General features: G+C 48.4%; 1 protein-coding gene across 1 annotated transcript; it reads right to left on the minus strand.

The window, feature by feature from the left end:
* Window positions 1-2024: 2024 nt before the first annotated feature.
* NDUFA9 (NADH:ubiquinone oxidoreductase subunit A9) lies at window positions 2025-12496 on the minus strand. Its single transcript, XM_078856645.1, has 11 exons — window positions 12395-12496; window positions 10627-10839; window positions 9878-9975; window positions 8974-9065; window positions 8224-8365; window positions 7085-7187; window positions 6204-6271; window positions 5869-5945; window positions 4920-5015; window positions 4287-4353; window positions 2025-3552 (listed from the first exon to the last, which is right to left on the minus strand). The coding sequence occupies exons 1-11, from the start codon at window positions 12441-12443 to the stop codon at window positions 3388-3390; spliced, it is 1170 nt and encodes a 389-aa protein (XP_078712771.1). The 5' UTR covers window positions 12444-12496; the 3' UTR covers window positions 2025-3387.
* Between the last annotated feature and the right edge of the window lie 312 nt (window positions 12497-12808).

Genomic DNA, 12808 nt, shown 5'->3' on the forward strand with positions numbered 1-12808 from the left:
TTTCACCGACACTCGCGACGCAAACAAAATGGTCTATTTTTACGTGCGAGTAAATACAAATCAATATTTAGCCAAATGGCTTTTTTTAAGTCAATGGGTGTTTTTTTTCCATAGGCGATTGTCCCACTACAACAACACTGGAACAGTCGACTCTGTGTGTGACGACAGACATCGGCTTCGTTTCCGTCCAGTCCTCGCTGTTCGCCGCAGCTGCCACCGAGCCAGTTTCCGTTGCACGACAGCGCGAACACGACCCCACTCAACATGTCAAAACCCCCGTCTGCTGATGTGCATCGACACCGTGCCTGTCTTGGGTCCCTTTATGCGGGGACATTTGTTCTTTTTAATCTTCCAAACAGATGTTATTTGGGATGTTCTCGAAATTTGTAATACACCCCAACAAAAAGCGACAGTTGGGCATCGAATTGGAATTTTGGATTAACCAAGGGGAAGGAAATAACATCACTTATAATATATAAATTCAGCACTTTCGCGCCACCTATTCACGCGGCATTTTAGGTGATTTTCACTTTTGTTAGCGCGAACACACACCAGGTTATTATGCAGTCAATTATATAAAAAAATAAAAGATATGAAATTGTCCTTAAAAGTGTTATCATTAAACACAAAACTCATTAAACGATTTGCAATGGAAATACAAAAACAAGTCCTAAATATCCAATCTGAGCAGAAAAATCAAATGAAGCAATTGATAATTTAACTCAATTTTACTTGCCTGCCAAAGACTCAACCTCATGACCGCATCGTGCGATGGTCACTCAGGCGTCTAGCAATTGGGACTGCATCTTCGAATCCTGGTCGAAGGTCAACTCAAGCCCTCCGGGATCAACGAGCACCAATTTGTCGCAAGTCACGCGACAAGACACTTGTAGCCACAGTAGGAATGTGTAATTTCCACCAAGGGCTGTAAACAGGAAAGCACGGTCCCACGCTCGTTTGAGAGGAACACCGCTTGACATGCCTCTTCACTCCTGCAGCACGAGCCGGAGCAAGCAATCGATGCGGCGTGCGGCCAGCGGTCACGTGAACAGCACGGAGGCGTTGAGAAGCGTGACAAAGTGCCTCGGTGACTTCATAACAATGCCAGCAAACGGCGACACCGTTGATGAATCAACGGTTCCAAACCGGAAGCGGTTGCCGGGTGACTCTGGGAGGTTAATGCCGGTGCAGGGCACGGAGCAGGCACCCGCTGAGATTGTGGGTACGAATCACAAGTTTTAGACATCCGTGGTTAAACAGGGTTCTTTCGCGTAATAACCAGCGGAACGGCTCAAATGACGGCCCAAAGACTGGTCCCATTGTTTGTGCCGGAAAGTTTGGCAAGTTTTTCAGACGAAGGGAAACATTTGCGAAGCTGTGAATCTGGCCAGCTGTGTTTAGGCTTTGCAGCCGGGCGGATCTGAACAGTTCTCAAGACGGTCAGGCGGCTCACAGATAAAATTGGAACACAATGAACACAAACTCGGTTAAAAGTGCGATTGTAATCCACTCTACACATAACTAGATTCATAAAGGATATAAATGTGACCACATCTCAAGACGCTGTACAGAACACACTGGGCATATTTATTTTCGAGATAAGAGAGCTGGGAGTCATTGGCAGAGTAAAAGTGAAAGGTCTTGGGCTTGGACTTGAACAGGGAATTGAGAGCACGGTTGGTTGGGGGGAGCTCTAAAGTTTTAGGAAAGTTTCATCATTAGGCCGCCTTTGCCAGTACCAAAATATAATACTAGGGTTTTCCCCCTTTTTTCTGGCAACAAAACTGAAACCTTTTCACAAGGATTCATGTCAGCATTAACCACAATACTTGCAGTCAAAATGCAAAAAAACACTAAGATAATATATGCATTGTCCTTGAAACTGATTAGGAAAGTTGTACACTAGAAGGGCAGCGGGGAATGAATGAGCTACTTGCCACCGAGAAAAAAACTGTTTTCCCACCGAAACGCATCGAGCAACACATTTCATAAAGAAGACAGCAGCACACTCGAAATCAAACACATTTTTTGGAATAAACATCTTTATGTTTGTTTAATTTACAAGGCCGTTTCACAAAACAGCTAATTGTTGTGTACGCAACGGAGAGCGGGCGAGCTCTCAATTCACACGAGGGTGGCATCTTGCCCGGCAATAGCACCATGGTACACAGGCAGGGGGGGGGGGTCTCGGATCAGGGGCACACGCACAGCACAATGTCCAAGCCTGTCGTCACGACCGTGCCATGCATTTTTACCCGGAACAAGCCGAGATAGCTGTCTGAGAAAAGAGGCAAAGCGTCCATTGCACAGAGTCTCCATGTCCCATGTACACTGGGCTAATGCCAGACATTACGCAAAGGGGTCACCGCATCGGCTAGGCGCTGCAAGTCTACTCGCTTACTTTGTTCATGCCTGGCCGTGTGTGGGCACCAAGTGACCTGCAATCACTTTTACAGATATCTACCAAGCCATCTCCATTCACGTCAACGAATCACTTTCACACGTGAATTATGTAGTTCCCACGTAGCTAATGCACTTAAGACAAACAACAACACGAGCTCCCAATGATAATGTTGTTATATACTTCATGTCAATCTATCCACTGCTGTCCGTACTTTAAAATGCCAACACTGCATTGGCCATGCAAACGGACGCACCGATTCAACGTCCTGGAAACTTGAATCGAATAACAGACGCGGGAATCGATAAGGTCGTATGCATTTGGTTCACATCACCCCTGCAATTCCCTAGAGGCAGTACATTCACCACCGTGTCAAAGAAAACAAACCATCTTGAATCATGGGATTTCCACAAATAACAAGGTTGGCTCCTCCTATGCACATACCTTGCAAAACTGACTTTCACAAAAGTGAATGGAGATCCCTTTAAAACATCTCTATGAAAGCGAATTTAGGTCAACCCAGTGACTGGTGCAGTTCCACAAATTGGCCAACCTTAAGGGTCAATTTTTATGGGGTGTAATTTCTGTCATAACTCGAGGGTTTAACAGACACAAATCCGAATAAACACTCAACCATCACAGAGTGGATTAAAACTTCAGTTGCCTGTGCACGTTAAACACGTTCGTATTTATTTTTTACAAGCGTTTCTTCCTCATCCATGAAAGACGGACAAATAATATGAACGCGAATTAAGAATCCTAATTGGTGGACATACTATTCCCAAATGAGAAGCCGCTTTCACGACTACACCCCAACGATTCCTCACACATCTTTAAATTGTCCGAAACGTACCTCCGCAATCGTGGAACTGCCCCGTGACTAATGGCGTCTAAGCGGTGTGTTTTTTTTATCCGAACGGCTCCCCACAGCAGCCCGGAGCCGACGCGAGCCAAGCGTGGGGAGGGGGGGGGGGTGGCGGGTGTTCTCATATGGCCTTGGCCGGCTTGATTTCGTCCATGTCCACCTCGAGCCAGCGGAAGCGCCGGTGCTTCCGCAGTACCTCGATGGCCTTCTCCTCCACGGAGGTGGGCACCACCCCCAGGTCCTGCAGCGCCAGCAGCTCCGGGTGCAACTTATCAGTCGTGTGAAGCTGAGCCGCGGCACGGACACAACCGGGAACATACACAACAACAGCCGACAATTCATTCGCCACCAAGTGCTGGCGAGATCTCCGAGGCTCTCATGCCGCAGGATAGGTGCCCTTTTGAGGATGCCGTCAAGTGTTGTAGAAAGCTTCTGCGTAGATTTTCCCAGTTGTGCTGTACAGCTCTCCGATGCGTATATCCCGAAAACACATCGGAGAGCTGTCCAAGGCTCGCTTGGAGGACGTAAAACACGCACGGGCGTTCGTGTACACAGGCACACGTACGCACTCCTCTAATTCACGCGTGTGAAAACATGATATGAAGACAAATGCTTTGTTTCAATGACTAGTAGTAGCTATGGCGGCACGGCACTTGTATTGGGCCAGGCGAGGTGAACATTTTAAACAAGAGCACACAGGAGGCATGCTGTAAATAAAAGCGCCATAATTTGTACTCCTTTCGTTTTTTCTACTTTTTTGTTGTAACTTTCTGACCTGCCCCTACCGGACATCTGTGAAAAATAGCTTCATAGCTCATCGGATTTCTCTAGGATAAAAAAAGATTCCGATTCTTAGCAGGCCATCAATAATTATTACCAGCAGAGGGCAAAACTGTTGCTATTCACTCACACCACTCATGCTGAAGGAAGCAATGTGACGAAAAGCCACCGACGCCAAAGTGAACGCCTCCCGAGTGCCAAGCGCTCGCAAGTCACAGGAGGGGAATGCATCAAACTCACCCTGTCCACCTTATCCCGGGTTGTCCACGGTTCGAACGGCACCAGCTCGAAGCAGCGGGCGATGAGGCTGGGGGAACAGCGCACGTTCAACTCGGTGGCGACTCTCGCCAGCGCAACGAGGGAACACACCTCGTGTGGCATGGATCAACACCGCCAAGGGACGAGCGTCGACGCCACGGCGCTTGGTGACGCTTAAGAGGCATCGCGCGTGCATTATGCACCAACTCTGAGACGCTGCACGGTTCAAATCGTGTCAAGGCTTGGCGATTTAGCTTTAATGCAAATCGTATGAAAATGTTCGCTTCAAAAGCTGAAGGAACAAATGGGACCGACAACACACGCAAAAAGCGCAGCGAAGAAAATCGATTCAGGAATTGCAACCCCTTGAATGGTGACAAAACGTTCTGTTGTGGGGGCTGTGTAAATTGTTGCATAGCTAATTGTTCAACATAGCAACACTTGTGTGGTGTAAGGCACTTCTTGTTCATGACAAGCTCCAGGATGAGCGGTGTGTTTTCTAGCCCGACGCAGTCATGCCTTAGATGTTGTATAACGAGGGATTGACTTTGCTCGGCAATACCTTAGTCGAAGGATATCATACAGCCCAGAGGCAGGAAGCAGGCAATCACTCACTGGTAAAGCGGCCGAGGCATGCTGTAGGGCACGAACGGCCGGTACGCCACGGCAAAGATGTACTTCACTAGCTCCAGCAGCTCGTAGCGGCCAGGCCTAGGGGTGGGGGCAGGACACGCGAGACAATCTAAGGGGGACGAACAGAGCGCACCAGGTTGTTGCGCGACATTCATGGGCAGCGGATTGCACTGGCTGAAATTGTTATCGAATCACAGTGGCCTCCTGCCTCGTTACGGCAGGGCAAGAAGTGTGCGATACAATAGCCGATCAAAAGATCCGTGGCTCACATTCAGTAAGAGTGGTGCTACATCGCCAATGTGTCAAAGCCACAGACTTTCAACCACATTTTATTTTCCCAGTGCTGATGTTTTAAACAGCAAACCAGATACTCAAATATTTAAGGCCGATTTGGTTTTGAAGAGGCCTAGAACTGATTCTGATATCACTGGCCACTAAAATGTAACCTGTGGCTGTGAATCGGGCTGATAGCACAGGTCGTTAACCACTACGCCACCACCCCACCTACAGACACACGGACATGCCGCCTCATACAAGCATTCCCAGCAGACTTAGCGGACAGTCACACCTCATTCGAACATTCGCCACAGACCCTACTGAAACACACAGCCAATATCTCCTAGACACAACTGTGCTTCACAAATTTTTGAAAACTCATTTCTTTAGAACCATTTTTTGTCCACAGTTTGTCGTCCTTTTCCTGCACCTCCGATTAGCACAGTTGGTATCCATACAGTGCGAAAGAAGTTCAACATACATATATATATACATTCACCACAGACCCTGGAGACACACAGCCAATGTCTCCTACAGACACAATCATGCCTCACACACATTCGCCACAGCCCCTGCCGGACACAGTCCCACCTGACACATTCACCGCGGACCCCGGCAGCGTGTGCGCACGGGCGAGCCGCTACATGGACCTCACCCGCTGAGTGCGTAAGTCTTGCCTAGGACGTTTTCACTGTGCGCTGCGTTCACGATAGCTTGGGCCACGTCCGACACCTGGAGACGCAACGTGTGAATACAAAACGGTTCTCACGGCTGGTGGCCACAACGTCCTTGCACTCCGGGTCCGAGTTATTCTTATCTTACATTTCACACCGTGAATTGCGGAGTGAGGAGCAGCTAATATCCAAACATTGAATACATGTCGTTTATTTTATTCGGAAGTGCAGCAAGTCCGCAATACGATAATCTGCCTAAGGTTAAATGAGAGTTAAGTGGATTACAAAGCAGGGTGGTGCTGTAGAGCGTACGTACGTAGACTGGCTGCTTGATAGTCATCTTCCCCTTTGCAATGAGAGGCAGCCCTCCAAACAAGAGCATATCTGTACAAAGACAAATGTGTTGATTTCATAAGCGGTGCGGCTCTCTCTTTCCATGGTGCAAGTGGTGGTGGTGTGGTGCAGAGTAGTGTTTCTCAACCCCGGGCCTTGCGTTTCCATGATTACCAACTATCAGGTGTGTAATCTTGATTTGAAGCATTCGTGACTGCAGGAATCCATACTCTTTGGTTCGTTCGGTAAAGTCACGGAGGTAGAAAAAATAATAGATCACGACGTGATCGATCAATCGTCTACAGGCGAGAAAGAGAAACAGGCTGCTTGTTTCTCTCTCCCACCTGAAGACGATTGCTTGTGTGGCGATCGAAACGTCGTGTTCTATTATGTTTTCTACCTACGTGACTTTACCGAAAGAACCAAAGAGTATCAGGTGTGTGCAGTATGCGATGGCTTCGTCTGCATGTGAATAGAATAGGCCAGTGATCGTGCAAAAGCGGATTGTAACAGGGCACATGAATGCCACCAACTCTAATCGCTGGAACGGACGCGCGTTAACGGCACGTACACTCAGTACGGGCAATAAGTGGCGACAGCAGCCCTGGATGCAAGACTCTGTCCAAATGGGGCATTGAGTTCACAGGCGGAGCAGAAAATGAAACCCACGTATTGATCAGTGGCAACCTGCAATGCTGTGTGGGCTGTGTTGCGCCATTGCCTGGAATCGATGGTGTGTAATGAACCAACCGGTGCATGATCATTTCGTATGTGTGGGGCCGTGCGTCGATTTTCCCACCCTCTGGACACGGGCTTGACTGAGACGAAAAAGCAAACTGGACTGAGCGGCGTTGGTTTTCTCACTTGCAAAGTGATTGAAGTACTTGTCCTCTCTGCCGAACATGTCCGAGGGCTTCAGGATGGTGGCGTCGGGGAAAGCTTCGCGCACGGCCTTCTCGCCCAGACACTGCACATACGGCAAACGCGCCCGACGTCAATGGTGAGAAACGACCACTGCTCGTCAACACAAAATAGAGACGCCGCCGCCACGGCTGCCGCCGCCCTCGAAACCCCAACAAGCACAATCCCCTCTTCTCTATGAGAAAACACGACAAGAGACAAAGACCCCCGTATTGTCATACACACCGTTGCAGCAGGTGCTGTTGGGCGAGTACCTATTAAAGCCGGTAGGGCACACAGCGCGATAGTGGTGTGCGGCTAGTACCACTGCTTGGCCACATTTGTCTCCCGAGTGCTGATTTTGTTAACGCCGAAACTGGTACTGATTAATGGCGAGTGAATAAAAGTGAAGGCTCGGACATAGGCAATCCGTCCGACTATAAACGCAGAAACCGCTCTTCCACTCGACTCTCGAGCCCCAAACGAGCAGGGTCGGGCAGCACACAAAGAACATCAAACAACAATAAATCATAAAACAATATGGTCTGAAAATATTCACTACGAGTTTTGTTTAAAACTCTCTTACCATTTTGCTAACTTTAAGAAGCATGAGGTTACCCTGTGCACGGCAGTCTTAATACGGGCTGTAATGGCTTGTAATAAAAATTAAGGGTAGGACAAAAAAATCGGTTTGATTGACATGCTGACATGTGACAACTAATCTTTAGCAGAGGGCAAATACGGAAGCCAATGTGGATGAGGTGACCTGATTAATTTATTTCAGTAAGAGTTCTGCGATGTAATCTCCTGGGGCAGGGCTTCAAGTTCCCAGTGTAAACTTCCTTGTCACACGACGTGATGCTGACAACAACAAACACTGAGGAAAGGGCTTGACAATGACTATTTTTTTCCAAATTAACGAAGCTTCAAACACATAGCCAAGGTGTGTATCTATCTACAAGAGGTTTGTTGCTCAAGACCCTCCATTCCTACCCTGCCTCTCAATATTCCCAGTTTCTGTATGACAGCATCTTCATATGCAGCTGAATTTAGATGCCGAAAAAATAACAAACTGTGGTGCATTACACTGGTGGCTGTCTCACCTTTGTGCGCAGATACTTGGAGGCGCTGCGGATGTCGGCGTTGAGGTGAGACACATGGATCAGCTTGGGAACGCCGGCCTCCTTGGCGGCCAGAGCGATGTCTCGTGCCGCCACGACATGCACATCATCAAACGAGTTGTTCCTGCCAACAGGTTCAACAGCGGCTGCAATTCACTTCGAACACTGGGATCATGCTACAGGTATTAGAATTAACCCTCTCCCATTGCGAGATGACTACAGGCTACAGGGTGGGTCCCATTCACCGTTGAATATCGGAACGCACAAGCGGTTCAGAGTTAATTGTGTTTTAGAGAGGCAATAGCGCTGTTGTTTTTAAAAGACATTGTTCTCACCGCAGAGAACTGTAGCGACAGGACTGCACTCTACGACAGCTGCCGCCAAACCGTGCCATACACCCTCCCGCATGGCCTTGTGAGAGCCTTGGTACCGATAAAGTTATTTTATGTTTTCTTTCGGCCCCGTTTCGATGACGTCATCGAACAGAATAGGAAAAAAAACTGATGTCATCTCTTTGAGCTGCACGTCAAATGTACGTCATCAGAACAAGAAAGGGTTAATTAATGTGTGGATTTATTATCATTATCAGCGGCAGTAACACGGCTGGATGAAGGCCTTACACGGATGATTCAATGCATGAATGGTGAGTGTAGTAAAAGTGTTTATTCAGCCAATCAATGCACTGTTGCATCCCTAATGAAGTGCACCACCCACCCTCTCCCACACCTTTACCTGGTCTCCCAGCCCTGCCCACAGATGTTGATGACCACATTGGAGTGCTGCACGGCCTTTCGGATCGACTCCTGGTCTTTCATTGACCAATCCTGGAAAAACCAAAAGCAAAGTTACTTCTATAAAATTTTTGTATTCACGTTTGAGTTTTGGTATTTTATAATAAATTATATTTATTCAGAAATGGAAATTGTTCTCATTCTGTCTTCCCCTAATATATCACATCAGTGCCTTAAACTTTGAAAATAACTACTTTATATATATAAAACATATTTTTTTAAACAAATTGTTTCATTTAAAAGAGTACATTTGTTAATTTTCTTAAATTAAAGTAAATCATTCTGTTCTCCACTACTCTGAAGTTGGGGCCATTACCTGAAATGTTATCCTGTTTTATTGTGATAAGTGTTTCTGATGAACAAGACAAACATTTGTTGATTATCTGATTAAGCATTCCAGAGCTGATAAGTCAAACATAACGTTAAATGGTTATGATAAACCAAAGGCAAAGTGGTAGCAGGTCAACTATTGACTCGGTGGCTGACTTAGAACACTGCCACCTAGTGGCATCACACTGCACACGACACGAATGTCTACAGGGTGAAAAATAATTGCAATTCGTGCTCTTTGTCAATCAACTAATGGGTGAAGGACTCCCTAAATCGGTTGCGATAGCACCACTACACCACCACTCCCCTCTGCAGATAGATGCTACACTGTAAATACGAGGCTGCCAATTAACTAACGACAGCCTGTAACCTCTGGGAGTCAGTGTGCTGGTTTAAAACATGTAAGAGTACCGAGGGCACTTAAAGTATATATTCTGGTGTCACTGCTCAGGAGACTGCCTGGAATGGTATTCCAAGCTACGGTGTCATAAGTGCCAACAGTAGCTTAACCTTACCATGAAAATCAACTGCCCCAGATCGCCCATTGGCTTAAGGTGCATCACGTCGTAGGCGTCACAGCGATAGGGGATAATGATCTGCGCTCCCTCGCGACCTGATGAGGCAAAAAGGGAAAAAAAAAGTTTACAATGGACTACACCCTCAGACCTCAGATATAAAACACCACTTAAAAATTAAAGCCTGTCAATGGATCTATCTATCAACCCGCAGACACATACAATTTCTGACACTGAATACACATGCCTGTCTCTCCCCTCTCCTTCAGCTCAAGCCTGCCATCCAGCTGAGCCTCGTAAATGCTAATTGCGAGGCAAATCCTTGAATCGTATTGGATTAGACTGGAAACTGAGCTCCATACGTAACTGTCAAAATTGTTCTCTTTTCACCTTTGATGGGCTCTGTGCCTCTCAATCCAATTGAGATGCTGAGGAAATATCAGACTGCTAATGACAACAATCTCCTTTGCTACGTAAAAAAGGTCTCTTTACTTAAGTTATAGGCCTGGTGTGGACCAACTTATTTTCAAGGAATGTATCATTTGAGTAGCATCTTATCATTTGAGTCTATCATTTGAGTCGCATATAATGCTCACTCAGCGGGCTGACTGACCAACGTAACAATCTCCTTGCAGTAATCAAAATGTCTCGGCGTCTTAAAATGACCAGTGCGTCTCAAAAAAGTGATCAGGTTGTTTGACAACGAAGCCGTTTGTTGGTTTAGGTCGTGGCTGCTATCACCAGCTCACCGAGCTTGTTGACGACGTAGCGCCCAAGGAAACCCGTCGCTCCAAACACGGTGGCGACAACGCCGCTGAAGGAGGAGCGGCCCCCGCGCCCGCGCGGCATCACAGCCTGGTGGGTGGCACGGGACGGGGGCGACGTCCGCGGGCCGGAGAAGGGAGGCCCCCCGAGAAGCGCCGCCCCGGGACCCGCGGATACGGGGGGCCAAGCCCCGACGCCTGCAAGAGACACCCGTCCCACCCATGATGGCAACTACAGTGGTGGTGGTGTCATCACCATCAACAGGGACGGCTGCTCGGATCAAGCGGAACAGTGACAAGAACAACAATGCGCAGGTAGGCGGGCGAATAGCGTAGCGTGCTCACACGCCTGCGCCACCGCACCACCCGAGTTATGTAATATTTAATTCAAAATATACGTTGTACAAAGCAATGTCCTCAAAGATATTCGCATTGAAATATTGGGAGACAATGTAAACTCAAGTCTTCCACTGCCGACTTGGAAATATCATTGATAACGGCGAGTTTGGTGAAAATTGTAATAAAAAGTAAAATATCTCACTGGTATTGGTGGCTGTCAAAATAGAGAGGTCTGGCTCTCATCATTGGAATGTGGAATTTGCACCACCGACCAATGGAGACGAACATCTCTCAACGCTCCTAATGAGCACTGAGATGCTGACGTGGTCGTATTGTTATTTAGTACTTGGCCAACTTTTGTGTCACTTATGTGTCAATTCACTGCTAGATGAAGGCCGCCGCCCGACGTCGTGGCGGTCATGGTGTTTGTTTTCCCATATTCCCCACGCTGATCAGTGTGGGTTGGTGAACCTAGGGGATCCCAGTACTATACCGGTTTATACCAATACCCGCTATTCGCCACTCAGTGACGGTGACGTCACCACGGCGCCTGTGCCAGGCAAGGTGCACTTTGAGGCCACGTGAAGTGTCGAAGGCTCGCTCTTTGGAGGAGGTTCGTGAAGGACGCTACTGGGCATTTGGAGACAGTCGCCCTCCATCAACAACGGAGGGCAGAGGAGCGACGCCCACAACAACAAGCGAAGCGCCGGGCGGCTAAAACGCAGCAAGTTGGCACAGTCGTGGGTACAGCTGGTGGTGCATCTGTCAGTCATCTCAGCCAGCCAGCCCATGGCACCTGGGTCTGTCCCGATACCTCCTGTCAGCGAGCATTCGACCGGTTTATATATCATTCACACACGGATATTCGCCGTGCACGGGAGTCAAACTCGGCTCACCGGGTTAAGAGTGCAGTGCGCTAACCAATTCGCCACCGCTTCGCCTCCATAGCGAGGCAGTAGTTTGGTATAACGACGTCTACAAGAAGACAGAGAGCGGCGCTCTGGGGGTATTCAGCCGTGGACTTTCCCCACATCTCGACACCAACGTTATCTCCCGCGGCGGGTTGAAAACTTCACTAGTTGCAAAACAAGACACACGTATAACAATGCAACGACACGTACCCTACCGTTATTACGTCGCGATAATAAGGCCGTAACAACAAGGCAACACTTTGCATGACTGTAAACCGCTTGCAATGAATATCACCCGTCAAGACGACCTAGGCTTCGGTCTAAACAAGGCCCCAGGTCAGGCACAACTCAACTCCGTAACTCAACGGCGACGCAGGCCGCGCGCGACCCCTCGGCCTCAACCTCACGCAACTCAACTTGACAAGCTGGAGCCTGGAAAGGCGAACAACAACAACGACAACGAAGGCGGAGGGGGGAGAGAGCGCCGCTGAGGTGACTCTTACTTGACATTGCCCGCACGGAGCGCCCGGGAACTCGCATCACGGCGGCCATGTTGGTGCTCTCCCAGCATGCACCGCGCGGCGGGGGGAGGGGAGGAAGAGAAGGGGGATGGAGGGAGGGTTGGAGGAAGGAGGTGGATGATGCAGCTAATTCGGCTGTGACGGTTCCACCTGATGACGGAGACTTGTGTTGCCTCCGAAACGTCGTGATTTTTATTTTTATTTTGTTTTATTTTACTTTCATTAATTTTAATGTTTTACCTACGTGACTTTACCGAAAAAAACCTAAGAATATGGAGAGGAGGGAGTTGGGAGGAGGGAGGAGGAAGGAGGGGGTGATGAGGAGGAAGGGGAAGGGAGGGGGAGCGGGGGGACGAGGGCGGGGAAAAAAGAGGGAGGGTGGAGGGAAGAAGGTTG

The sequence above is a fragment of the Lampetra fluviatilis genome, chromosome 5 (genome assembly GCF_964198595.1).
Source record: "Lampetra fluviatilis chromosome 5, kcLamFluv1.1, whole genome shotgun sequence".
Taxonomy (NCBI): Eukaryota; Metazoa; Chordata; class Hyperoartia; order Petromyzontiformes; family Petromyzontidae; genus Lampetra; species Lampetra fluviatilis.

Excerpts from the sequence above, each read along its gene's own strand:
- NDUFA9 (XM_078856645.1), bottom strand. The coding sequence starts at position 12,443 with ATGGCCGCCGTGATGCGAGTTCCCGGGCGCTCCGTGCGGGCAATGTCA. Across the intron at positions 9,066-9,877 it reads TGGGGCAGTTGATTTTCATG|GATTGGTCAATGAAAGACCA; the intron begins GTAAGGTTAAGC and ends TGGTTTTTCCAG. Across the intron at positions 6,272-7,084 it reads GTACTTCAATCACTTTGCAA|ATATGCTCTTGTTTGGAGGG; the intron begins GTGAGAAAACCA and ends GTCTTTGTACAG.